Source organism: Nothoprocta perdicaria, unplaced genomic scaffold, assembly GCF_003342845.1.
Source record: "Nothoprocta perdicaria isolate Ctin4 unplaced genomic scaffold, notPer1 scaffold_86, whole genome shotgun sequence".
Classification (NCBI taxonomy): domain Eukaryota; kingdom Metazoa; phylum Chordata; class Aves; order Tinamiformes; family Tinamidae; genus Nothoprocta; species Nothoprocta perdicaria.
The window spans coordinates 481,455-506,185 of record NW_020456154.1 but is presented as its reverse complement, the minus strand read 5'-3'; the positions used below and the strand labels follow the sequence as shown (position 1 = coordinate 506,185).

General features: G+C 44.4%; 1 protein-coding gene across 2 annotated transcripts in view; it reads left to right on the top strand.

Moving 5' to 3' along the window:
• Nucleotides 1–24,639, top strand: part of APPL2 (adaptor protein, phosphotyrosine interacting with PH domain and leucine zipper 2) — a 29,664-nt gene extending 5,025 nt beyond the window's left edge. Inside the window, exons 2-20 of one of the 2 annotated variants that reach the window (XM_026052273.1) lie at nucleotides 4,606–4,665; nucleotides 5,125–5,196; nucleotides 6,926–7,013; nucleotides 9,110–9,151; nucleotides 9,265–9,323; nucleotides 10,327–10,473; nucleotides 11,858–11,940; nucleotides 15,730–15,888; nucleotides 16,588–16,776; nucleotides 17,060–17,102; nucleotides 17,179–17,235; nucleotides 17,354–17,442; nucleotides 18,812–18,961; nucleotides 19,079–19,131; nucleotides 20,800–20,974; nucleotides 21,164–21,200; nucleotides 21,314–21,454; nucleotides 22,313–22,360; nucleotides 23,199–24,639. In XM_026052273.1, the coding sequence (XP_025908058.1) occupies nucleotides 4,606–4,665; nucleotides 5,125–5,196; nucleotides 6,926–7,013; nucleotides 9,110–9,151; nucleotides 9,265–9,323; nucleotides 10,327–10,473; nucleotides 11,858–11,940; nucleotides 15,730–15,888; nucleotides 16,588–16,776; nucleotides 17,060–17,102; nucleotides 17,179–17,235; nucleotides 17,354–17,442; nucleotides 18,812–18,961; nucleotides 19,079–19,131; nucleotides 20,800–20,974; nucleotides 21,164–21,200; nucleotides 21,314–21,454; nucleotides 22,313–22,360; nucleotides 23,199–23,327 (1,821 nt within the window). In that variant the 3' untranslated portion in view covers nucleotides 23,328–24,639. Of the gene's footprint in view, nucleotides 1–4,605; nucleotides 4,666–5,124; nucleotides 5,197–6,703; nucleotides 7,014–9,109; nucleotides 9,152–9,264; nucleotides 9,324–10,326; nucleotides 10,474–11,857; nucleotides 11,941–15,729; nucleotides 15,889–16,587; nucleotides 16,777–17,059; nucleotides 17,103–17,178; nucleotides 17,236–17,353; nucleotides 17,443–18,811; nucleotides 18,962–19,078; nucleotides 19,132–20,799; nucleotides 20,975–21,163; nucleotides 21,201–21,313; nucleotides 21,455–22,312; nucleotides 22,361–23,198 lie in introns of those variants that run through there. The other variant, XM_026052272.1, reaches the window with a different exon arrangement.
• The last annotated feature ends 92 nt before the right edge of the window (nucleotides 24,640–24,731 follow it).

Genomic DNA, 24,731 nt, shown 5'->3' with positions numbered 1-24,731 from the left:
TCGGATGGGCCTTTGCTGAGGCACTCGCACTGGTGAGCAGCGAGCGCAGCCTCGGGGCCAGCCAGGTGCTGTGGGGTCCTGTAAGATGCCTGCAGCCCCAGCCATGCTCGCCTTCTCCCACCCTGTGCTCTGCTCTTCAAGGCCTTTAGTCGGCAAACGTAAGCATGTAGGRCCGTAATGTGTTCCAGATGGCTGGAGAACTGCATATTCCAGGAAAATGACATGCACACATAAACAGAACTTCGTAAAATAGTCATCTAAGGACCCAGATCTTTGTTGTGCCTGGTTTTAAAGGTAAATGGGTTCTCTAGCTCCGAAACGATGAGAAGGCTCTAACTCCCTTGTGGACCTTCTTCAACCACCTGCCTTTTTCTTCATTATTCATCAAACATTAGGCTTACTGTAACATAAGCCACATTTTATTGCATGTCACTGTGCACATACAAGGTTCGGGTTATATACCTTTCTTAGTATGCTACTTGTTCACATGAAGAAACATTTGGCAGTTCTATGTGCTGATTACTTGCAGACTTTTTGAAGTGCTAGCTTTAGCTGAAGCTAAAGGAGGAAAGTAGCTTTGCAGAGAGCTTCATTATATTAGGATTGGACACGATGGAATAGCTCTGTGTCTTTAGAAGTTAATTTATAGCTCAGCTTAATCCTTCACATGCCTTCAAATCTGGAATCTGGTAGACAACTGTCCATAGAAATACCTGCTGACTTGGATAGCATCACATACAGAGTTTATTTAGGAAAAATACAACAGGAGACCCTAAAGGTAGCTGGAATATCCCACAAATAAATGGTTAATGCAATGGAGATTTTATTACAAACAAGTTCCAGAAAAGTCCTACTGTCTTCCATTTACACAGGCAGCTTGGTGAGTAAAGGTGATAGTGAGAAAGGTGGAATGAGCCCAAAAAAATCACATGCCTTTTGCTCTAGCACTAGATTAAAAAAAAAAAAGTTGCATATTTTTCTGCTGACTTTATTTGAAGGGAGAATGAGGTACTGAGTTAAGAATTCAACCAGATGTTTTCTAATCTGGTATTTTGTCGTGTATGTTAGATTAATGCTAGATTCAAGACCCCACGTTCTGTCAGCACTGCTGTGTAATCTGGTGTTAATGCATTGTTCAGAATCCATCCCTCTGCCCTGGGCGTGCTAGCCAAGATTGCTGTGTTGTTTTTAACTTTTCTTCTAACACAGGAATATGGCTGTGGTTGTAAGCTTATCATATAACTGTTTGATACCTGTTTCTGTCCAGTCTTTTCTTTCAGCCTTCCACTGTATTTTTTTACATTAATGCTGCAATGATGTTTTTGCCTGTTGTGTGAACTCATCTAATGAAAATGCATGTTTTTGCAAGGCCCAGGGGTAGTTAATGTTGCCTTTGTTCAGAATGCCTGGTTTTCTTTCAGGCTTTTAGTAGTTTCCAGTTGATAACCTGCCACTTAATAGCTCTCCCATTCTAGAAATGCTTGAAAACCCCTGAAATTTCAAAGCAAAGTGGAAAAGATTGTGTTGAACAGGCAGTCAGGATTATATAGTTTTTGGTTTGTTTTACTGTGGCTACTGAATTTTCAGGAAGCTTAGGATAAAAGAAGCTAATGTGTCTGGATTGGGTGGGAAAATATTTTGGGCATCCGTTAAAACCTGTTAGAGTGATTTTCCTGGATTCAGTGGATCTGTGAATTGAAGCAATGCAAATAACTTTTAAGTCTTAAGACTGATTAGTAGTGGGAGTAGAGGGGGAGGGTGAAGGCTGATTAGGAACAAATGGGAGGAGGATTAAACCAAACTTTCCCAGATTAAGTGTGTTTCGCAAAGCAGTGTTACTACTAGGTCAGCAGAGCACTTTGCTTCCTTCGTGTTCCCTGTGCCACGTAGCACATGTAGGACAAAATCTGGTAGAGGTTGGGAGAAAGGGAAAAAGACCCAGGATTAACTCTCTCACATGGGCTGGCGCGGTGTAGAAAGTATTTGTGCTCTCCTAAACATAAAGTACCCACCCAAAATCATGAAAATCATGAAAATCATGACCTGCCGGCATCAGTGTGGGACTGTTGTCCCCCAATCAGCCCCAAATTCTCMAGTAAACTTGGTATTAGGCCCTTCCATCGTTTCTGTTGGGTTTTGCTTTGTTTGTTTATATCTACAGTAGGACGCCGTGAACATCTGCTTGTGGTCTGGCTGTGGCTTTTGTCCCATGGTCATATGCTTGACACGGTGCTCTTAACTTGCACGCCCTTGAAGCCAAGAATCCTTGAAGCAGGATTTCTGTTTGCCCGCATCATCCCATCAGAATTCCAGAGGGACTTCCTGGGGAAGGGTGGTCATTAGTGGTGGCTTCCTCCACATGCCTCTCTGCACTGCCAGCCTGCCAACTGTCCCCTCGACAGGGGACAYTTGATGATGTAGATGAGTACATATATGTGCTTTATTACTCTTTATTAATTTATCGGATATCATGGCAGGATGAGGTGGGGTGGAGGGCACTGAAGATCTGGTAGTCTTAAAAAAACAAGGTGCTAGAGGGTTTCAGGATTGCAAGCATGAAGGAATAGCCTTCAGTGTCAGAGAGGTGTTCTAAAGCTTCTCTTCGTGTTAGACAGCTTAAGCCAAAAGCTCATTTTTTTTGTCAAAATCCATTTCAGGCTGCAGAGCTGCAGACTTTGCAGTAATAAGTGAACTGAAACAAAAAAAAGATTAAAAAAAGAGGCATGTTTTTAACTTTCAGGTTACTTTTGAAAAGTTTCCTCACCTTTGCTTGGCTATAAATCTGACAGCTGGGGCACAGGTCCTGTGTGAAGACTCTGCCTCTTCCTCTGCCTTTGAGGAGCTGCTCACGAAAAACACCCCAGGCCTGAGAACCTCCCTGCTCCTTTCTGTCCTCCGAACTCTCTTTGGACTCCACCCATGTGTGCACAAACACACACACCCTTTTAACCCCATTGCTGCACTTGGAAGGAGCCTCATCCTGCCTGTCATCAAGGGGTTGCTTGCCAGCTCCCAAAGTCTCTCAGGTGCCCTTGCTGCYTCGGGGCAGACAGCTAATGTCCCTTCCCCTTCCCAGCAAAGCTCCTGACAAGGTCCTTCAGCATCCTTCTCCATCCACCGGCTTGGGAAGTACTGCAATCCCAAGTGTTTGTGTAAAACTTTCTTGTATAAAAGGCCCCCAATTAATGTAATTAACTTGCAAATCTTACATGATTCCTCGCTACTAAGTGCTGTGTGGAAGTGTAATGCTTATTACTAGTTAGTCTGAAACGGGGGAGAAAAAGCTAATCCGTCACTGTGAGATGAAAGGGGTCCTGGAGAGCACGTGATCTGAGTTTGCACTCAGATTAGCCCCATTTCCGAGCCCTTGTTTGTGCCTGGGGAGGCCTCTGCTCTCACATCCCCTTCCAGCAGGAGCCAAATGCGCCCAGGTAGCGGCTGCAAGGGCTCCTTGCTCCCTCGGAGCACCGGCGCAGCCCTGGCACCCGGGCTGGCCGTTTGAGACCCGCCGCGGGGTCTCTGTTGAGCCCGGCACATGGAGGCCCTGCAGAAGCCCCAGGCTGCGTGCGGCACCTCGGCCACGGCATGAAGCCAGAGCAGGAGCCGCTGCAGAGGCGCAGGCCCGGGCTGGCAGCGCCGCTGCTCCCGTGCTGCTGCCTCGGGGCGCTCGGGGCCTGGCGCCTCCRGGGGCCTGTGGCTGCTGCGGCCCCCGCGCGAGGGCGGCTCTTGCGGCCCCTCAGCGGCTGCTCCGTGTTGCGGATCTTCCGTGACCCGAATGGACGCAGGGAGCGGGATGGAGTATGCTAAGACTTTAAAATGAGGTGAAAACTGATGAGCGTTCTGAGTAACCAAGGCAGAGAAAGAGCTGACAAGGGCCAACGTAGATCCCAGTTTCACCTTTTTCTTTTTTTTTTATTTCAGTTTTAGGTCACTTAACTGATCAGACACTGAGGAACTGATAYAGTACTAAGTCTTGTAAAAGTATTAAATAAAGGCTCACATCCAAAAGCTTGTCTTTTTTTTTTTTGTTTGTTTGTTTTTTGGTTTAGTTATATCAATGAAAACTATACATTCTTACAGGTCTTACTTTGGATAACTCTAAATGTGTGCACACTTTAACTGGACTCTCAAATTAACTGTGAAAGTACAGAATTATGCAGTGTTCTGCACCTCTCTGTCATCTTAAAGCAGTGTAATCATATGAGCATGAATGTGCCATATAAAGGGGCATCTATGGACACCCTTTATTTCTGAAAATTTTGGAGAAAGGTGATTAAYCCATATGAAATATTCTTATGTTGGTGTGACTTCATACATGTTTGAGGTTGTTCTAGTTTTACTGTTTTGAAAAAAACAATCCTGTCCCTGATTAAAGTAGATGGAAGCAAACTTTGCATTGACCAGGTCTAAAGTAGACCTGCTGCTACTGCTCCTCTGTGCAGGTATTTTGGGATTAGTGGTTTAGACACATCTGAACCTGGGTTGCAGTAGTAGTTGCAGATGCAGCCAAGAAGCCACTAATGAAGGAGAAACAACCGTCCTAGAAACTTTTCATTATTACTATGCACTTACTGCTTTTATTTCTATTTTCTCCTTTATTTGTAGAATGAAATGTGTCTTGCCACACAACAGCTTTCCAAGCAGCTCCTTGCCTATGAAAAACAGGTATTGTTGATATTTTACCTTTGGTTTCTGTTCAGCCTGAGCAATGGTGAAGCCTGTTCAAAGAGTGTCGTTTCCGAAAGTATTTAGAACATTGGCCTACTTGATTCCATGTGAAGACATCGTAAAATTCCCTAGTACCTTGAGGGGAATTAGGTCATTTTGGAGCACCTTGAAAAGCCCACTTCAAAATGTGGGTTGGCTCATTGAGATGCAAAACACTTTGTTCTTACTGTATGACCATGACCTTAAAGTACCCATTAACTATATGTTGTGCAAAATGACTTCCTTTAAAACAAGAAGAGCAAACTATAAAGGATATGTATTAATGAGTTAATTAAAGCAAAAGTTAATCATCTATTACCTATTTTGGGGGGTATGTATTACCTCTCTAGTAAAACATATGTTTTTATACCTATTCACTTTATTGATTTACAGACAAAATGTGTGTTTCTGTTTCAGCATTTTGCCTTAGGTAAAGGAGATGAAGAAGTGATATCCACCCTTCATTACTTTTCAAAAGTTGTGGATGAGGTAACTTGAATTGCCAGTAGGACTTTGTTGTTGTTTATTTGTTTTATTGTGATGATGAATCCTTTGAATTCTGAGCCTTCCCACTGCAGGGCAGGTTATCTGGGTTCTATACCACTATTTAAGCAAAGAAGAAAGGGAGCATAAACCCTCCCCTTTGAAACAGCCTCTTCACATCTACAGACCACTAGAGCTGCTTCTCTGTCTCCTTCTCACAAGGCATCCTCAGAGCAGAGCTGCACTTACCAAGTGGGAAAATCAGAAAAGAGGCTAAAAAAAGGCACCCCAGTCAAAGTGGGGTCATTTCTAATTTCACTCGCTTAAAAGCAATCAATGCATTCACACTTCCAAGCTTTAAACACCAATCCCAAACTTCCCAGGGATGGAGACAGGATACCTATGCGTTAGCAAAGTTGCTGCTTAGTTCCTGTAGGATTGTGTGGAATGCAAAGGGTGTCGGGCAGGCAGCAGAGCCGCACRTGCTGCAGGAACTAGAGCTGCAGGCACTCAGCACCTCTGCTCCCTGGAGGCAGCTGCTAAGCAGCAGGAGTCTTTCTATAGGTGCCCTTGCTAGGCCTGCTCATATAAAGTTTCACGCTGATCTCAGGATCTAGGTCCTTATCACCTGAGAATCCTCCTTCGGTGTCACRTCACTCTTCTTGGTCCAAGCAGGGCTGTGTGCCGTGAGAAGAATGTGCTGCTTCTTGTTAGARCACTTTTAATCCTTGTTAAGAGGGAAAAGAGCTGTCCCAAAGTCTGATTTTGGGGAGGAGACAGGAGATAGGACAAATACGGGGGGAAAAAGGAAGTTAAAAAATGTATAGTCATGCTCATCCTCTGGGTAACTAGTGATTTCGTGGGAGGAATCCCAAAGGTTAGCTTTGCCTCTAGGCCTCTCTGGCTGCAAACCAGCTGTCTGGGAATACTTGAAAGGATGCTCTGGGAATAGAAATCAGGTACCTGTCTTGCTGAAGTACAAATAGATAAAAAGCAGAACTTTCTCCTTGGATACAGGAGAATCATCCCCTTTGCAGGTTGAGAGCTGGGAACCTTTGTATTCCCTTCCATAGTTCACAAGAAATTGCTCCTTTCATTAGCCTCCTTTTCCATGTGTTAGCCAGCCCCTATACCTATTATTTTCCAGCTGTCCATTCTCCAGGCATTGAATTACTCTGCTTTAGTTCTGTATCATGTAGTGGTAAATAGAGACTTCCTCCCCACCTGTATAACCCTGTCTGGAGGCCTCTGGAAGGAGGCACTCCATGTGGCACTCCATGTGGCACTCCAGCAGCCTAGTAGACCTTCTGCCTGAATACATCCAAACATGAAGTGGTTGTTGTTGTTATTATTATTATTATTATCATAGGGTTAGACATCTCTTGCAGTTAAGGGCAGCACCCAGTTGTGTAGGATGCTGTACAAGCATAACAAAGGTCTCTTTTGAAAGCATTTCTACACTTTTGCTTTTAAGAGAAGAGGAAGAATTTGTGTATATGATGTATTTAAAACAGCAAGAAGTTTGCTAAGGAATTTTTGCCCATTATGACACAGGTAGATGCTTATGCTTTGTATCATATGTGAGCATGGGTTTCTGAGTAGAATTCTGACAGTCAGGAGGGCTCAGTTTGTTCCATGGAGATGTACATATCGCTCAGCAAGTTCAGCAGCAGACAGTGGATTCTTGTTCTTCTTATGTACATTGTGTCTCGGGGCACTCCTCTTTCTGTTTCAGCTCAATATTCTCCATTCTGAGCTGGCAAAACAACTTGCAGATACGATGGTTCTCCCAGTAATACAATTTCGGGAAAAGGATCTCACAGGTAAGTTTGATTTTAATTTCTCTCTCAGTATTTTCTTCTGTGATTTATTTCAGAATAAGCTGAGGCTAGGTGTAACATATGATTTCTTCTTATGTTAATTCACAGAAAAGTTTGATACTTATCCTCTGGATATCACTGCCAAGTACAGGCTTTTGCTAGATAAAGATAATGCAAATTTACCACATTTTATGCAGATGGTGCAGGTTTGAAAACACACAGCTTTGTTCTTTGTTGATTCACTCTGCTTTTACACTCGTGTAATTTCACTGAAGTCAGTGATGTTATTTCCCAAAGCAGGGAAATTTTGCAATGCATCTGGCTTGTAAACAGGATTACCTTTAGAAGTTTACATTTGTTTGAAAGGCACAAGCAGGATTTTTTTCTGTCTTCATATACTGTGTTCTCTCCTTAAGCAATCTGTCCTCTTTAAAAACTCTGTTATCCCGGGAAAGTTCCAAGTAATGCAATTGCACAAACTTAGAAGCTTCTTATTTAAACAGCAAAGCAGCAATAATGCAAACATTTGGTATAATTTCAAAGGAGGGTTAATATTCAAGGTCAAGGACACTGTAACCTACTCGTGCAACAGAAACATGAGATTTTAGCGCAGCATGTTCAGCTCACTCTTCTGTTTACTTTTAAAGACATTTTATTGGGACACAGACCAACTGCTGCAAAATAATAGCCTGTTTATGTTCCTTATATCATCCTATTAAGAAAAAATCAAGGTGCCTCCATATCAAAATGGATGGTTTGTTTATACTTTGGTGTTAAGAATCAAGCACCGCTTGGATGTTAAGATTTTGGGTCTATAAATGCTTTCACGACTTCTTAATGCGCCTCTATTGCCATGGTGAGTCCCCTTCCTTTTCTGTGTCTTCTGTCCCCTGGGGCATAAAAGGAGAGCAGAGAAAGAAGAGGCAAGTGAAGCCTGCAACCAAAAACCTCAGCTGTTTCAGACATGACAACCAGTGAAAGTTTCTTTTGCTTCCTTGGATGTTTAAGCCCCTTATATTCCACCCGTCCGTCCCACCCTGCATTTTTGTCTGACAGTAGAGAAACATTTTCGGTAGGGAGTCCTGAATGCATTGAAATTTCACTGCAGAAAAGAAGTGAAAGCAGCAAGGAAAGAAGCAAGAAAGAAAAGAAGCAAAAGCAGCGAGGAAAACTAACTGTGTTCTCTTGCTTTTAGTTCTGATCCTGTTACGTGCATGTGCTGAATACTGTAGAAACCTCTAGCTAGAAATTAGCTGTACCTGAGCAAGTGTTTCTGTTTTGCTGCATTAGAGTCATGCAGAGTGCTGTGAGAAGAAAAGGTTTGGTCAGTAAGCTGATCTGTGAGTTGGCTGTTACAAATAAGCAGAGGCCACGATGACATCTCACAGCTTCCCTTCTTTCTTTTTCCACAGTTACATAATGGCTGTTCTTAAGAATGCCCTTTCTTTGCAGCTTTCTGAAAAGGGCTCTGCCAGTTGTGGTGTACACTGGTATGGACACGGAGAGCATGTTGTGCCTCATACGTGTGAAAATTGAATCTCCTATTTAGCTTTTCTTCCCTCTGCATGAATCAGAACGTTTTGGCCAATGCCTGTCTGATAAGCATAGTAGACGGCAATTAGGTGTGTTCGATAACTGTTTGTTTCCACAGAGAAGTTTAGCAAAAAGAGAGTTCTGCGTTGATGAAGATTCCCTGACAAGAAAGGGGCTTAGTTCAGGTGTTGTTCTAGTCTCTGGGACCTACTCAGGTTCCTGTGTATCACCTGAGCGTGGTCAGGAAGTTGTTCAGAACTGCTGACCTCTTCCACCTGTTGTGATGCCAACCAGCACGAGAAATCGTGCTGCTTTGGGTAGATTACCAGCATTCATAAATCGTTCAGTGAAGTAAACTTGGCTCGCACTTCTCTGCCTTCTCATTTCTCAACCAGCTGATGAGATTTTTTATTTTCAAGACAGACACATGTTATACATCTGTACTTTAGAAGGATTAGAATGACTTGGGCATTAAACATGCAGTAAAGGTTTTTAGTTTTATTGTGGTCTCAGTTGAACAAATGGTATTTACAGCTTTTTATATTGTGAATGTTTTTCTTTTCCAGAAGTAAGCACACTGAAGGATCTTTTTGGCCTTGCCAGCAATGGTATGTGTCATGGGTTGGTGTGTTTCTAGTGGCATGCCCCAAGTGTTAAATCATGGAAGCCATTTGAAAGCCAAATTCCCAATTCTAAAAAAAAAAATATTCCTTGTCTACAGAACATGACGTGTCCATGGCAAAGTATAGCAGGTTACCGAAAAGGAAAGAAAATGAAAAGGTAAAGAACATGAAAGGGAAAAGGAAAAGTTTTCCTCAGCTCTTCTGTCTACATCATTGTAGCTAATCCTTACATGCACTAATGAACTTCGGAGAGTTCATTGCTTGAATTCACAGTAGCTCAAGAGTACTTGTGATTTAGTTTCCAAGCAGACACAAAGCTTTTGGACAAGGTCCAAACAGCAAGGATTCCAATTCAGCGAGGTTTTACCTGTTTACTCCAAAGTAGGCAAGTAATCAAGTGTTTTGCCGAACTGGAGCCATTTGGATGCAGAGAGATCTTCAGACAGAAACAAGGCAAATGGCTAGAATTAGGATTTGCATAGGGATACTGCTGTCCAGCTGATGTGATGATGCTGTATCAGTGAGTGCAATTCATTGGGAACTGTGTCAAGAAGCCTTGTGTCTGCTCTATATAAAACATTGCATTTTCCTCATCTGCCTTCCTGCTGTGTTTCTCTGTATGCATTGTAATTCTGCTTACAGTACATGAGACTGAGTTCCTGGGCCTGTTTGTGTATCTTTTTCATTGCTCACTGTACCACTGTTCCAAAGGACACTCCTGTTTGCCAAGAATATGTGATTAGCTCTATCATAAGAGAGCTTCAATTCTAGAGTGACAGAGCAGTCCTTTCAGAGAAATGCATTGCAGAAGAGGGTGGGATAGAGCACATGGTGAACTATTCACCTGTGAATTGTGCACTTCCAAGCCTGTCTGGTGACCCCACCTGCAAATAAATTTCTTGCACTGCAGTCAAATCCAGTGTGTTGGTTTCAGTACTTGTGTAGTTTGTAGTCCCAGTGGCTGCCCAGATGCTTAAGCAGCAAGAGCAGAACTTAAAAGTACTTGATTTGGGCGTTGGTTTGCTTTATTTTTCTTCCTTCATTTTCATGTGGAGAGCTTTTCTAGTGAAAGTGCTTTAATTATAACTTAAAAATAATCAGTAAATATATCCAGGTGAACAGCAACGCTTTGTTCAGACCCTGTATCAATTTTTATTCAGCTGAAGGCAGAAGTGGCCAAAGAAGTGGCAAATGCAAGGAGAAAGCAGCACCTTTCATCTCTGCAATATTATTGTGCCCTGAATGCTCTGCAGTACAGGAAGAGAGTAGCAATGATGGAGCCTATGCTAGGATATGCACGAGGACAGGTATGGATGGTAAAGTTACAGTATCACCTAAATAAACCACAAGGAGGAATTAGGAGCCATCAGGAAGCCAATCAGAACTTCCTTGCCTTGTATTTTATCCAGCAAAAAATCCATGCCTTATCTCACTGCTTAATGCTGGAAAGTCTTAGGCTGTTGTGGGAATAACTCTGCAGACAGAAGTCAGTTGATGTTGATGCTTAAAATACTGTGGAGCACCCTTCAGCTTCGCCAGTGCCTGTTCTCTTTATTAATCACTGCAAACTTATGAGCCTTCTGTTTCACACTTCTGTAGAATGATGAGGCCCTAAGAATTTTTTCCTGGAAGAAGCAGTTGCTAATGCAGGATTTGTTTGAGTGAAAAGTCACAAGGAGCCAGGCATGTCAGTCTCCTTGTAGTCAGGGGAATTTGAGAGCCTTCCTTCCTAAAGTAGGCTGCTGAACCAGAAGAGGTGAATCGTTCTTTAGGAGAGCCTGTTTCTCTCCTTTGTCTATGGAAAAATTCCGTGGTCGCTACCTTAGTTGCAGAAATCTGTGTTATAAGTAAGAGGAATCCTGTGTCCCAAGGTTAGGGGAAAAGGGTCAGAATTACAAGTACTGCGGGATGAGGGGATGAATTGCTCAACAGCACAAGATTGTTCCGGTGTTTTTACATTTCTGCCAGATGTCGTTCACTGCACCTTCTCATGAAGGCTCATTGATCACACGCACACACTGCCCTGATCCCTGCTTTACACGGCTGTTGGGATGTCCTGACTGTGGCTGTGCCTCATGGAGGGGGATCCCAGGCCAGCTCTACATCCAGGGCCTTGCTGCTCTTGCGTCCCTAAAGTGTCCTTAGCAGGAATTCCTCCTCTGTCCCAAGAAGTGCACTTGGGCCTCTGTGGCTCCATTCAGGCCCTTTCTTGGGGGAAAAAATGTATGTGATATTGACACAACTGCACTAGTTGTTACATCACTTTCTCAATGCCATAGAAGTTTTAAAAAAATTTAGGTTGGATTTATTCTACCAAGGAGAATGGAAGATTTGTGTCCTGTGCCTTTTGATGTGATGGCACTGAATGCAGAGGCTTATGACCCACTTAGACCCAGTGCTGCACCCAGTGCTGCCTTGGGAGAAGGTTTCCCATCTCCTTAGCCATTGGGCACCCTCCTTGGTAACGTACCTCTAAGGAGCCTGTACCCAGTGTGTGTTCAAAAGGGTGGGCAGAGGCTGGAGGAGAGCAAAAGGGACAAAGACAAAGAAAGGAGGGCAAGGCAGTTATTTAAGGATGTCTTTGATTGTCAGCCCAAGGCGCTGGTCATCAGGGGATCCCTGTTAACACAAACTTCTCCGCCAGAACCTTCCAAGATAACTTGCAGCATCCCCTTCTTGTCTGTTTCACAGATCAACTTTTTTAAGAAGGGCGCAGAGATGTTTTCCAAAAGGATGGATAGCTTCTTGTCTTCTGTTTCAGACATGGTTCAAAGGTAAGAGGGTGTTGTTTGTTCCTTTGAATTCTGAGCAATAGTGCAATATTCAGCACGCAGTGGGCATGACCTGCGTGCCTTATTCAGGGAGACAGGGAGAGGGCTTCCATGTTTTCACTGCACTGCTGGGTGTGGTGACAAACAGCAGGTGGAAGGGAGGTCTGTCTGTACACWCAGAGGAAAGTCCTGTCAGGGCACTGGAGTGGACAGTGTAGCCAGTAACTGTATAATATGTTTAAATGCACTCCTGCATGTTTGTGTCTCTTCCTGAACATACCAACATAGAATTTGGGCTTAAGAGGGCTTAATAGAAGTAGTAATATAATGGAGCTGAAGTGCTGCAGTATGGGCATTTGTACTTCCTGGGTCTTCTGCAGCCAAATTATTCTTACAGTAGCATCCCAACTTGGATCTTGTTGCAGTGGTTGAAGATGTGCACACAAGGCAAATAAAACTTATTGCCTACAGGTCACGCTCACTGTGTCTAATGTAGGCTGTGTCTGTTGTGCCCATGAGCTCAAACTCCTTTGGATGAGACCTTATTCAAAAAAATGCCCCAGTTCGGTACACCTCATTTTGTGATTATTTCTTCTTTTCTCTCTCTGACGTTCTTCTTTATAATTAAGTCCCTGTAATTGTTGTAAACTTTAAAATGAAACAGAGAAAACATGAAATARTTGTTTTAAATCACCTGGAACACTAGATCGATTCATTTGGCTTTTACTTCTTACCTTTCATAATGGCATTCAGCTGCATCATTACTTCTGTTGACTACGGTGGAGTTCTAAATAGTGCATATTTGTTGAGAGCAATGTTACAAATAACTTCACTGTGAAGTAGATTGCTTTTTACCAAATAATTCTTTATTTCCTGTACCCTTATGCTTATTCATACACCTTTTAACACTTGCTCTTCAAGCAGCTCCCTCCGTCCTCAATATAGCATTTGTGCAGAGCAAATAACAGATTTTAAACTCCCTTGAAACAGTGCTCTTTATTTATTAAGAGCATTTGCCTGTGTTTTACAGGCTCTATTTGCYAGGACCACTTTGTATATTTACAAATTCTTGCTATGTACTGAGCATCCTACCACTGTATCCTCCTCATAGAATAAGGCCTTGTTTTTCAAAGCCTGATGGATTTGGACTCTGGACAGTACACAAGGCTGAATGGAAACAAAAACAGGCTGCCTGCCTGCTTGCTTTGCTGGGTCTACCTCTCCTTTTTGTTTTCCCTCCCAAAGTCACATAGGAAAGCTCAAAAGCATAACCCAGTCGTGGCTAACACAGGGCTGGGAGGTCCTTGGGAAACCCACAAGAGAAGCTTGCAAAAATCTGCAGCACAGTTTATACAACTTGGCAGTTAGCAACTCAAGCCTGGGAAAGCAGGTTTCATGATTTAAGAGCACGGTCACTAAAATTGGTGTCCCTTTCCTTCTTGGTTCTGGGAATCCTAAGGCCAATAGTGAGTCAGATCTGCTGCTGCTCTAACTAGAAGCTTTTTATTTGGCAGACTTGTTTGCTATCAGGACAACAAGTTAATCCAGCTCACTGTGCAGCAGCAATGTAGTGTTAGATCTGCTTAAGCTAACTGTGAAACTGCCTCTGCATATTGAAAAGTGTTCTCATATACACAGTAAACATTGCTAACAGTGTCAAAGCATCTTAGAAGGGAGAGAAAGTGAACTTATCCCCAGCAGTGAATGGATCTAGTTGCTGCAAATGCACAGAACTTCAGCAGGGCCAGCTTTCCTCTCCGTTCTGTCTTGAGGATAAGAGAAGCCTTAGGAAGAGGAATTCATTCCCAGGAACTATGAAGATGCCAGGGTAGTTTTGTTGGAACAAACAAAAAAGATTAGTACTAATATAAAAACTCACTGCATTGTTCCATTTTATTTCAAATTTGAATTTAAATAATTCCTGTTCTAACACTTTATATTGAAAGCATAACAGCAAATACTTGATTTCTTTAGTGACTTTTCCAAACTAAGGCATTACTAACTGTATCCACACTGCTGGGAAGACTCACAGGGCAAGAGCACAAAAAAATGTCTCATTCCTTTCCCTTAGACAGTCATAGGCATTTGCACCTGTGCTTAAAGCAACTTTTCCCCACTCCTTGCTGCCCAAGCAGCTAAACTTTACAGAGAACATGATCCACTGAGAAGAGAGTCAAATAGAGGAGACTGCACAGGGCCATGCTTGGTCAAATTTTGAGCATGTCCAAGGATGGAGATTCCCCAGCCTTTCTGGGATTACAGCCGACTTTGGTCTTTACTCCTTGATTCTGAGAAACAATGTTCTCTGTTCTCTGCCTCTCATAGAACCACAAAATGGTTGAGGATGGAAGGGACTGGAGCATCTATCATGTGATGATAGGGACTGGAGCCAGACTAAGTGAGCTGGGCCTGTTCAGCCTGGAGAAGAGAAGATTGAGAGGGGATCTTACCAATGTACACAAATACCTGAGGGGAGAATGTAGCGAGAATGGGGCCAAACTCTTCTTGGTGGTGGCCAGTGACAGGACAAGGGGCAGTGGGTACAAGTTGAAACACAGGCAGCTCCATCTGCACGTGAGGAAGAACTKCTTTCCTGTGAGGGTGACAGAGCCCTGGCACAGGCTGCCCAGGGAGGTTGTGGAGGCTCCTTCTCTGGAGATCTTCCAGACCCACCTGGATGCCACCTTATTCCACGTGCTCTGGGTGTCCCAATCACTGCTCTCAGGATAAGAATTCCAGCAAGTTTACGCAGTTGCAGGAATAAGACTGTGAATAAGTGAATAAGCAGGAGTAAGTTCTGTGAAAGCCAGGATGCATCACAGTAAAACCTGCTTTGAACAGTGCCACTCACATCCAGGTGGGTTTGGAAGATCTCCAAAGAACAAGCCATGACGGGCTGCACAGGGAGGCTGTGGAGTCTCCTTCTCTGGAGATCTTCCCAACCTGCCTGGATGCCGCCCTGTGCCCCGTGCTCTGGGTGTCCCTGCTGGAGCAGGGGTTGGACTAGATGATCTCTAGAGGTCCCTTCCAACCTCAGCCCTTCTGTGATTCTGTGTCTAGGCTAGAGCAACTTCTGGGTATGTTCAGCACTATAAACCCATACAGGCCTTGCTCTTAGAAGTTGTGTCTAAAAAACTGTCCTTGTCTCTTCACTGTCATCATTAAATAGCCCTCAGGTGTATCCGTTTCATGCTTACAACATACCCTGGTATTTCTGATCATCTCTTTACCTGGAGAGAGAAGATAACAAACTTTAGTACAAACAGTACAAACTTTAAGGAGATAAAAGAAAAAGGCAGAGCTGCTCTCTAAAACATATGGAAAGTGACATCTTCAAGCCGTGATTTCAAAAGGAAGAGCAAGGGGAAGTCTCGGCAATGCTTCTGCTGCCAGCCTGCCAAAGAYGGCCGTGTTCTCCATGAGCCCCTGTTCCTGTCGCAGAGCACGTGCATCTCGTCTCCATAGCCTCCAGTGACATTTGCTGGGAGCAGCTCCTGGTCGTGTGTCTCTTTCCAAACTGCGCTGATTTACTCAGTGCTTAGAGAAGTCCTTGGACATGTAACTTCCATCATCTTCTCTGGAAAGTCTGTTTTAAAAATAAAGTTAATATTTACATTCCGCCCCCCCCTAAAAAAAAAAAAGTTGGAGTTTTTGCTCAGAAGCTCTACAAATTTAACTAGAGTCATATGTCCTGTCAGCTGTTATTTTTGTTCTTGTAGGGTTTACAGATRTTAGCTGTAGCCTGGAATAAAGTGACTAACACTGACCAGTTGTTGTTTTTTCCCCTGCCAGCATACAGGGAGAGTTGGATGCTGAAGCTGAAGCAATGAGGGTGTCACAGCAAGACTTAATTTCAGTTAATGAATCTGTTTACACCCCAGACTCTGATGTAACTTCACCTGCTATCAATAGGAATCTCATCCAGAAGGCTGGCTACCTTAACCTAAGAAAGTAAGACAGCAATTGCTATTTGCTGGTTTCTTTGATTAGTTTCTCTGACTAGTTGCTCCATTTGTTTAGGTSCTAAAAACTCTCAATGTAATGAGGTTTTAGGCTACTGAATTGTGTAGTAGTTCTACCTTTCAGTTCCTAAATGTCTCTGTCATCTTTGAAAACAAAGGTTAAAAGCTTAAACCAATTAGACTAACTTTTGTTTTTTTTGGTGAGTATTGGACACTTGTTCATTTCTCGCCGCAGGCTGAGAGCTGAATCACAGTGTGCAATATAAAGGACTTAAGAATATGACATACTACTGTGGAATTTACYTTTTTTAATGGTGACTCTGCTAATTTTTTTCTTGCTGCTCATCAGCTTGACAATATGTTTTTTCTATCAAGCTAAATAATATACCAGTTAACAATAAAAATCCATTTATTCCCTAGCTAGGAGGTAGTGCTGCTTTATATTTTTCTTTTAACTTGGAGTGCTTGAAACTAACTTAGTTCTTCCTCTTTCATTAAGGATTCCTCCCTGCTAGGAAGAAGTGAATCTTTTAATTCTAAACATTTTAATTTTTTTTCATTTAAAAAAAAAATCTGGGATTGAAAATAAAGTTGAGCTCCACATCGGGATGTATTCACAGTTATATAAGGTCATTTGGAGCCGTGTCTAAAATACTCCTGAGTCCTCAGCAGTGCTTATTCTCCTCAGTAAAACAGGTCTGGTGACGACCACGTGGGAAAGGCTGTATTTCTTCACGCAAGGTGGCAACTTGATGTGTCAGCCCCGGGGAGCTGTGGCAGGAGGATTGATTCAGGATCTGGACAACTGCTCCGTTATGGCTGTGGACTGTGAAGACAGAAGATACTGCTTCCAGATCACCACTCCTACAGGCAAACCGTACGAGACACAGGTTTTATTTGAGGACAGCCAGTCACACCTGCCTTTCAGATGGTGTTTCACATTAAACATGCTTGCTGTAATAGTAAGCTTTTCTGGGCCTCCAAAAGGCTCTTTCCAAATTACAGGGATGTTCATTCCAATCCGCCTTCCTGTACAACTGCCTAAACAGCAAATGTGGTATCATTTGGATGCAACCTATTCCTAATTTTTGTTCCTTTGATAATTAATAGATAAAAAGTGTGGTGACCCTAGCATATGACCYGCTGTGTTTACATTTTAGGGGGATAACTCTTCAAGCAGAAAGCAAGAAGGAGTATGAGGAGGTAAAAATATTTTCCTAAAGTTGTCGTTCTTGTACACAAATGAGTTTGAAGAGCTCAGTTTCATTTTTCCTTTCAGTGGATATGTGCCATCAACAACATCTCCCGGCAGATCTATCTCACCGACAATCCGGAGGTAGGAGCTCCTTCCCAGCCCTTCGCCTGTTCCTTCCGCCTGGCCTCGCGCTTGTTCTCTGCCCGACAATACCCGCGAAGCGCGGCGGCGCGCCAGTGCTTGCTGTTTGTTTTCTTAGGCAGCTGCTATCAAGTTAAATCAGACAGCCCTGCAAGCAGTGACTCCCATTACCAGCCTGGGGAGGAAACACGAGGTGCAGCATYCCAGGTAACCCCCTTGTTAGCGTGGCCCGGAGGCTGCTGCAGGTGCCCCTACTGCTGCTTCCCGGGGAGGGCCGCGAGAGGTGCCAGCGCTTGTTGCTCCACGTCACCCCTTCGAAACTCCTTGTAGTGACTCTTGGCTTTGGCTCCTTGTTCTGAAACAGAGGTGAAGCTTTATCTGTAAGCATTGTGCAGTGTGTAGTGCAACACAGCCCCCAGCACACACTGAAGCAAGTTTATTTTTAAGCSTTATCTCAACCAGTTCCTGTCGGCGTTGACAGCAGCGCGCTATACACAGCTGTCAGAATAGTTATTGTTATTCTCCTGTGCTCGTTCAGATCAATCATTCAAGCTCCCCTCCTTYGTCAGAAATTGTTAGTAATGCCCTAGGGTAGGCATATATCCCAAATACATAGTCTGTGTTGGAGTTGTCTGCTTCATTAATGATCCCACATCCCGCCCAGGCAGACTCCATGACCAGGGCTGGCTTTGATCGATCCAGGCCCCGTCTTGGCCKGAGTTCCTGCTCTGAGCAGCCGTGTGCTAAGTTAAATAGGGCAAGTTTGTGACACACCAGCTTCGACATGAAGAGACTTTTCTGCAAAATTTGACACCAAATTGTAAATTCTTACCTAGATAATTACTCTTAGACATTCAAACCCTTTTTCTTACCTCCTGCCTCTCAAGTCTGTGCATTTATTATGATTTATTTTCCCKTTATTGTCACTGCTTGGAGATTGCAGAGATCCCCTATAGGCATGGGGCATGCCAGTCAAATGGCTTCCTTTCTCATTTTATTCATGGTACAGAAGTTGTACTTCTTTGATTGGAGCTTTATAAAAAGGAAAGCAACTCTGTCTATTTGGCTGGGCAAAGGAAGTAACTGTTTCATTGACAGATCACCTATGAGGCACTTCTACAGCTGCATGCAACCAGAAAGCTTTGTAGACATAAAAGATGCTACTAGTAAAGCAAGTGTAGTAATGTGAATAACTATAAGTGAGGAAAGACGCAGGAAGAAATCTGAATATGTAACATTTGTTTCTTAACTATCACATTATAAATAGGCATTGTAGACRGGCAGCTGTATGGACACTGGAGGGCAGGGAGCAAATAGCAGCCGTGGGTGACTGATGGTCTATCTGTAGCTATTTAGAATTGATTTGAATTCTGGTTTAGTGTACCAGCATTTACTTCTAAATGATTTTAGATACAACAAATTTTATAAGAATGCTTAATATGAAATTAATAGGAAAATATTCTTTATAGTTATGAGTACTGCTTCATTCTTGCTTTCAGTTTCTGAATAACCTCATCTCTTGTCCAAGTGAAGATCTAGTATCACTCTCTGAAATATTTTTCCTTTTTCATTTTAGCCAGAATGTAAAGAATATRGCAAATGATAAAATAGCTCCCCATGAAACTGGCGTTCAAGACTCAACACAACTCATTGCTCCTGGAACCCCCATTCAGTTTGACATTGTGCTGCCTGCCACAGAGTTCCTGGATCAGAACAGAGGTGGCAGGTACGGTCAGAGACAGGGATCGCTTTTAACAGAGTGATTTCAGAGGAGACCGTTAGATACTTCGTAGTATTTGTGGCAACAATCTGTAATTAAGAGTTTTTTGTTCTTATTTCACAGGCGTGCAAACCCGTTTGGGGAATCTGAAGACAGCAGTAACGGTGAAGAGGAAGGTAAGTGCTTCATTCTTCTAGTTAAAATTAATTATGTTCTTATGTTTAATTTAGCTGTCAACCTATCCTGTCTCTTAATGAAAGCAGCTGATATCACAGAGCAGCAGTAGCAGCCCCATAACAGAGCTGAAGGGAGCTACCYCTGCCAAGCTTGCCTTCCAAACAAACACCTGAACCTGTGAGAAAACACCTCTTTCTTGACYGTCCAGGCTACAGGCCAGATCAGCTTGACTTAAAAAGATAAAAGGCAAAAGACTGGTTTGGTCTGGGTTGATTTTCGAGAGTGGCTCTTGACTACTGTAGGAAGGGTTTGATGGGGCTGTTTGGTAACTGCAGTCGGCAGCAAGAGATCCCAGCTCTGGAGCATGTAAAACTGAGCACAGTCCTCAGGGACTGCCTGCTCCTTACACTGTGGTGCTGCTCCGCAGCGCGGCGTGGGGCTCCGCAGCGTGGCGTGGGGCTCCGCAGTGTGGGGCTCCACGGTGCAGTGGGAGACTCTGCAGTGTGGGGCTCCACGGTGCAGTGGGAGACTCTGCAGTGTGGGGCTGTGCAGTGTGGGGCCGTGCAGTGTGGGGCCCTGCAGTGCGGGGCCGTGCAGTGTGGGGCCCTGCAGTGTGGGGCTGTGCAGTGTGGGGCTGTGCAGTGTGGGGCCCTGCAGTGTGGGGCTGTGCAGTGTGGGGCCCTGCAGTGCGGGGCTGTGCAGTGTGGGGCCGTGCAGTGTGGGGCCGTGCAGTGTGGGGCCGTGCAGTGTGGGGCCCTGCAGTGCAGGGCTGTGCAGTGTGGGGCCCTGCAGTGCGGGGCTCTGCAGTGTGGGGCCGTGCAGTGTGGGGCCCTGCAGTGCAGGGCCCTGCAGTGTGGGGCCCTGCAGTGCAGGGCTGTGCAGTGCAGGGGCTGTGCAGTGCGGGGCCCTGCAGTGCGGGGCCCTGCAGTGTGGGGCCCTGCAGTGCGGGGCCCTGCAGTGTGGGGCTGTGCAGTGCGGGGCTGTGCAGTGTGGGGCTCCGCAGTGCGGTGTGCGGCTCGGCCGCGGCTGAGCCGAGCGGTGTCCGTGTGCGGTGCCGACGGGGCCGCTGTGTTCCCGGAGCAGCAACACTGCGCGCGCCCCGTCCTGCCTCCCTCCCTCGCTGCTGAGCAGAGCTCCAGCCCAGGGACAGCCTCATCCGCCAGCAGCTGCTCCCCTGTGAGGAAGAGCCTGAGAAGAGACAGTCAGTGAGCAAGGGAGGGCGGAGGGAAAAACTCCAGGGTCATCTTCAGGGAAGGTCAGGAAGACTTAAGATAAATAGGAATGGACAGAGTCTAGAGGTAAGAACTGCTCTGATGTCAGCCAAGCATTATGCAAAATTGTCAGTTTATCACAGTTTATTTGTCACGGTTCCTCCAGCTTGTCACAAGGTGGCACGTGAATTACACCAACTAATCAAAAGACTCATAAAGGACTAGTTATATTTTTAAAGCTCCCCGGCAGCTGTGATTTTGTTCTACTTGCTGCCTCTTCAGAACTGTGTCAGAGCAATGCCTGGCAAATTGGGAAAGGAAGTCCCCACCCTGTGTTCTATTGCTGAGTTTGGAAGGAGAAAAAAATAACGCATCCGTGGGTAGGTTCAGTTTGCCAGCAGCCGGGGTGCCGTGAGAAGCAGCACGCTCAAACCGTTGATGCCTTTTGCCTTCCAGACTCCCTCTTGCAGCAGATGTTCATAGTGCGGTTTTTGGGATCGATGGCCGTTCAGTCAGATGACACAAGCGAGGTGATCTACGAAGCCATGAGACAAGTGTTAGCTGCTCGAGCCATTCACAACATCTTCCGTATGACCGAGTCCCATCTTCTGGTCACCAGCAAGAACTTGAGGTACGATAAAAACTTCATCTGTTATTTCTCGTTTCTCTTTTCTCTTTGCGTAGCTTTTGCTTGTTGGAGTATCCGCATTGTTTCTTTGCCCCAAACAGCCACAGCGCTGGCCTTCATGTGGCAGGGCACCCTGAAGCTACCTCCACACATCACTCTTCTAAAACCACTTCTTTTTCCTTTAAATTCCAGGTTAATAGATCCTCAAACCCAAGTTACGCGAACAAGTGTAAGTAACTTCCGTGCATTTTGCTGCTGGTTTCTGCCACGGCGGTGAAACTCGGTGCCGTGAAGGCGAGGTCTGGTTTATGCCAGTTAAAATTGTTGCTGCTGCTGTTCCAGTTCGACCTCGCCAGCGTGACGCAGTTCGCGGCCCATCAGGACAACAAGCGGCTGATCGGTTTTGTGGTCCGTCCCAGTGACGCCCTGGGAGAAGAATCCCTGAGCGCCTATGTTTTTGAGAGCAACACGGAAGGGGAAAAGGTTTGCRTTGCATTTATCAATAAATACACTTGATTTAGAAGAACAAGGCCTAGCTTCGTCAGCTGACGCATCAGGGAAACTATAACAGAAGCAAGAGCAGCAAGATACTTTGCTAGGGTGTCCTGCCTTAGTGTGTAAGCCTTTGATGGCTTTACTCTAAGTAGGAAAAAACACACACAAAAAAACAAACTAATTTGTAGCTAATGTAGCAGACATATGGAACAAAACAGAGAAAAATGAGATCGCTAATACAAGAGATACAAGAAAGTGCGTGTGGTGGCAGCACTAACAAAACGAGTGTCRGCTCTGCTGAGACAGCCCCTGGAGAGCTGTCAGAAAGGAGCCCTGCCTGGTGAGCACCACTGGCCAGAGCTCCGTGCTCGCTGCCTGCTATGATACAAGGATAGGATAAATAAAGGAGGGATGTGCCAGGGAATTCTTCTGCCCAAAAAGCAAATAATAATAAAGCAAATAAAGCAAATAATAAAGCAAAAAATAATAAAGCAAAAAATAATAAAGCAAAAAAGCAAATAAAGACACTTGGCTCCAAACTTCAGGGTGTTCTCCAGTGCACTTCAGCACCAGCTTGCTGAAGGAAGTCGCATGCAGCAAAAAAATCTACTCTGATGAACAAAAAGCTGAATAACTGGCCTTAAGTGAGCTTTGAAGCAGCACCAAACTGAGTCACCAACAGCTGAAAGGGCAGTGTTATTTTCATGTCATTTTTCTGGTCATTGATGTCTGTTTTTAGACTTTTATCTAAGACTTTGTACTGACGCTTCTGTGTGTTAGTAAAGATAAAGCAATAATTCCCCCAAAAAATCTAAAATTTAAATACCTTTCTTCTTTCTTTTTCAGATTTGCTATGCCATCAGCTTGGGAAAAGAAATCATTGAGGCACAGAAGGTAAAAGCATTTCAGTTTAATTCCTTGTATCTGTGTTTTGATGCATATTCTTTGGTTATGGCTGCGCTTTCCAGCTACCTCTGCTGGGCGTGGGAGGCGCTTCTCAAATTGGGCAGGCAGTTTCACAGAACCGCTCAGTATTTAAAAGTCAAGTTGACTTTGCCAGAGCTTGATTTGAGATAAAACATGACACCCTTAATCATGTCCAGGATGATGCGAAGCTATTTTCATATGGAGATGGACATTGGGAGCAAGGTTAAAGTAAATCCTTTGGCTGAAGCGCAAATTGCACCTATTACAGTTTCAGTTTTAGCAACTCCWGTTCCTTCCTCCCTTAGGGAGAAAAGCTCACAGAAAGCTTTTCCACTTAAAAAGAAAAGCAAAGTTACCCAGCCCATCATGGAAATGTACCATGTAAAGATTTGACACTAATAGCATTTTCTGTATATTCTTACTGCTGGGATTTCACAAAAAGGTGGGGAAAGGACCTTTCGGTCACGCGTTAGCACAACTACAGTAACAGAGAAGGCAGTTGAACAGTTATTTAAGATTTTCTCTACCATTTTCAGCAATTACAGCAATTCCAGGCAAGCGTCAGAATAAAGGCTCAAAACAAGTGWTCCACTTCTTTTACACACCCAGGGAGTTCCCCAAAGTGAAATCCAAGTACCTGTGTTTGTTTCAAAACTTGACGCCAGAATTACTCACGCTGAAGCCTCYAGGTTAAATAGTGTCAGCCGGGTCACAAGCCCCTCACGAGCCGCGGGCAGCGATGTGCTCCTCTGAAGGAAACGCTGCTGCAGGCAGCTCAACTTCTTGCTTCTTTGCTTTCCTTCAGGACCCGGAAGCACTAGCCCAGCTAATGAAGTCGGTGCCATTAACAAACGATGGGAAGTTCGTGCTCCTAAACGATCCGTCAGAAGAGGATGGGACCGCTGGCGCAGAAGCGGAGGAGTCGGAGGCGTAAGAAGCACCACAGCAGCACCCCTCAAACCTGTCATTATTTCCCACCGCCTCTGTGGGAGCAGGAAAAGCAGGGAGTCTTTTTGCAAGAATCCCTGCTTTTTTTCTCATCCGTGCACACCCTGGGCCAGCTTCTGCCRTCCTGCTAGGGAGAACGTGGCAGCTTGGCAGGGGCTTTGCTCCGGCCTTGGGAGGCAGCAAAAGCAGGACTCGTGGTGCCGCGAGGCTGCGCCGGGGAAGCCGCCAGGCTTGGGGAAGGCTCCAGCGCCGGCCCCGGCGCTGCCGGGGGAAGCTGAGCACAGCTCTGAGCCCCCAAGGCTTTCGTGGCACCGCTTCCCGGAGAACTGCAAGCGGCCGGCACCGGCAGCAGCGTGCGCCGGGAGCTGCCAGCTCCTTCCAAAATAATATTAATAATTGGGACCTCCCTTTCCTGCCCCGGGCATCAGTTTTCATAGCTCACGTGATGATGTACAGCTGAATGAAGGTTTTAAAAAAATGCACTATTTACTTTATTTTCAGATGAAGTTATTTTTAGTCTAGTCTGAGTGTAACAAGATTTATCTTTTGTGCTAGCCTATTGACAAAACAATTTGTTAAACACTAAATTTTTCCTATTAATATAATCTATTTTTATATGGCATCTGGAATAAGCTTACAAAACAAATTTCAAGTGCCTACTCTTACCTTCCTGGGGACCACGCTCACATTCTGGAATTAAATAATGGATAGAATGTAAYGGACCTTCTTGATTTACTGTTCTAAACACCACTGATCCGCAGACATCAAGAGTTGCCCACAGCGGCGGCACGTTAGCTGCGTGCAGCTTTTATAGGGTTAGGTTTCTTCAGAGAGTTAAGCTGACAGAGGGGTGACAATTGTAGAGCAAATACCTACTTTTATAGAGTTGTATGTTTAACATTATGGTGACAAAATACAGGAGCAATCTTCAGTTTTAGAAAGCTGAGCAATAAAATGCTAGTTTATAAATCTGTGGCGCATTGAGCAGTGTCCCACTGCATTCCTAAAAGGAGGCACTCTGGTTAGCTGGTAAGTTTAGATTTTTTTTCCAGTTTAACTTTGCAAAACCAAGCAAAAATAGACAGAACGTGGAAGAGAGGGGACCGACGGGGAAGACAGCAATTGCAAGGGTTTTATTTATCACGTAAAAGTAACTGGAACAAAAGGCTGTAATTCCTCAAATGATTTTAATTCTTCTCGAGCATTTGCTAGGAARGAGTTTCTGTAGGCGGGATCTCTGCTTTCCAAAAGATCTGTTTGCAAGTGTTGGACATGGAGTAAGTTCAAGTAACTAGTTGTTTAATGTTTGTAAGAATGTGCAAAACTTAGTAATGGCACAAACACTTCTTTACAAATAAAAATTGAAGCTATTAAAAAGATTAAAACCTGC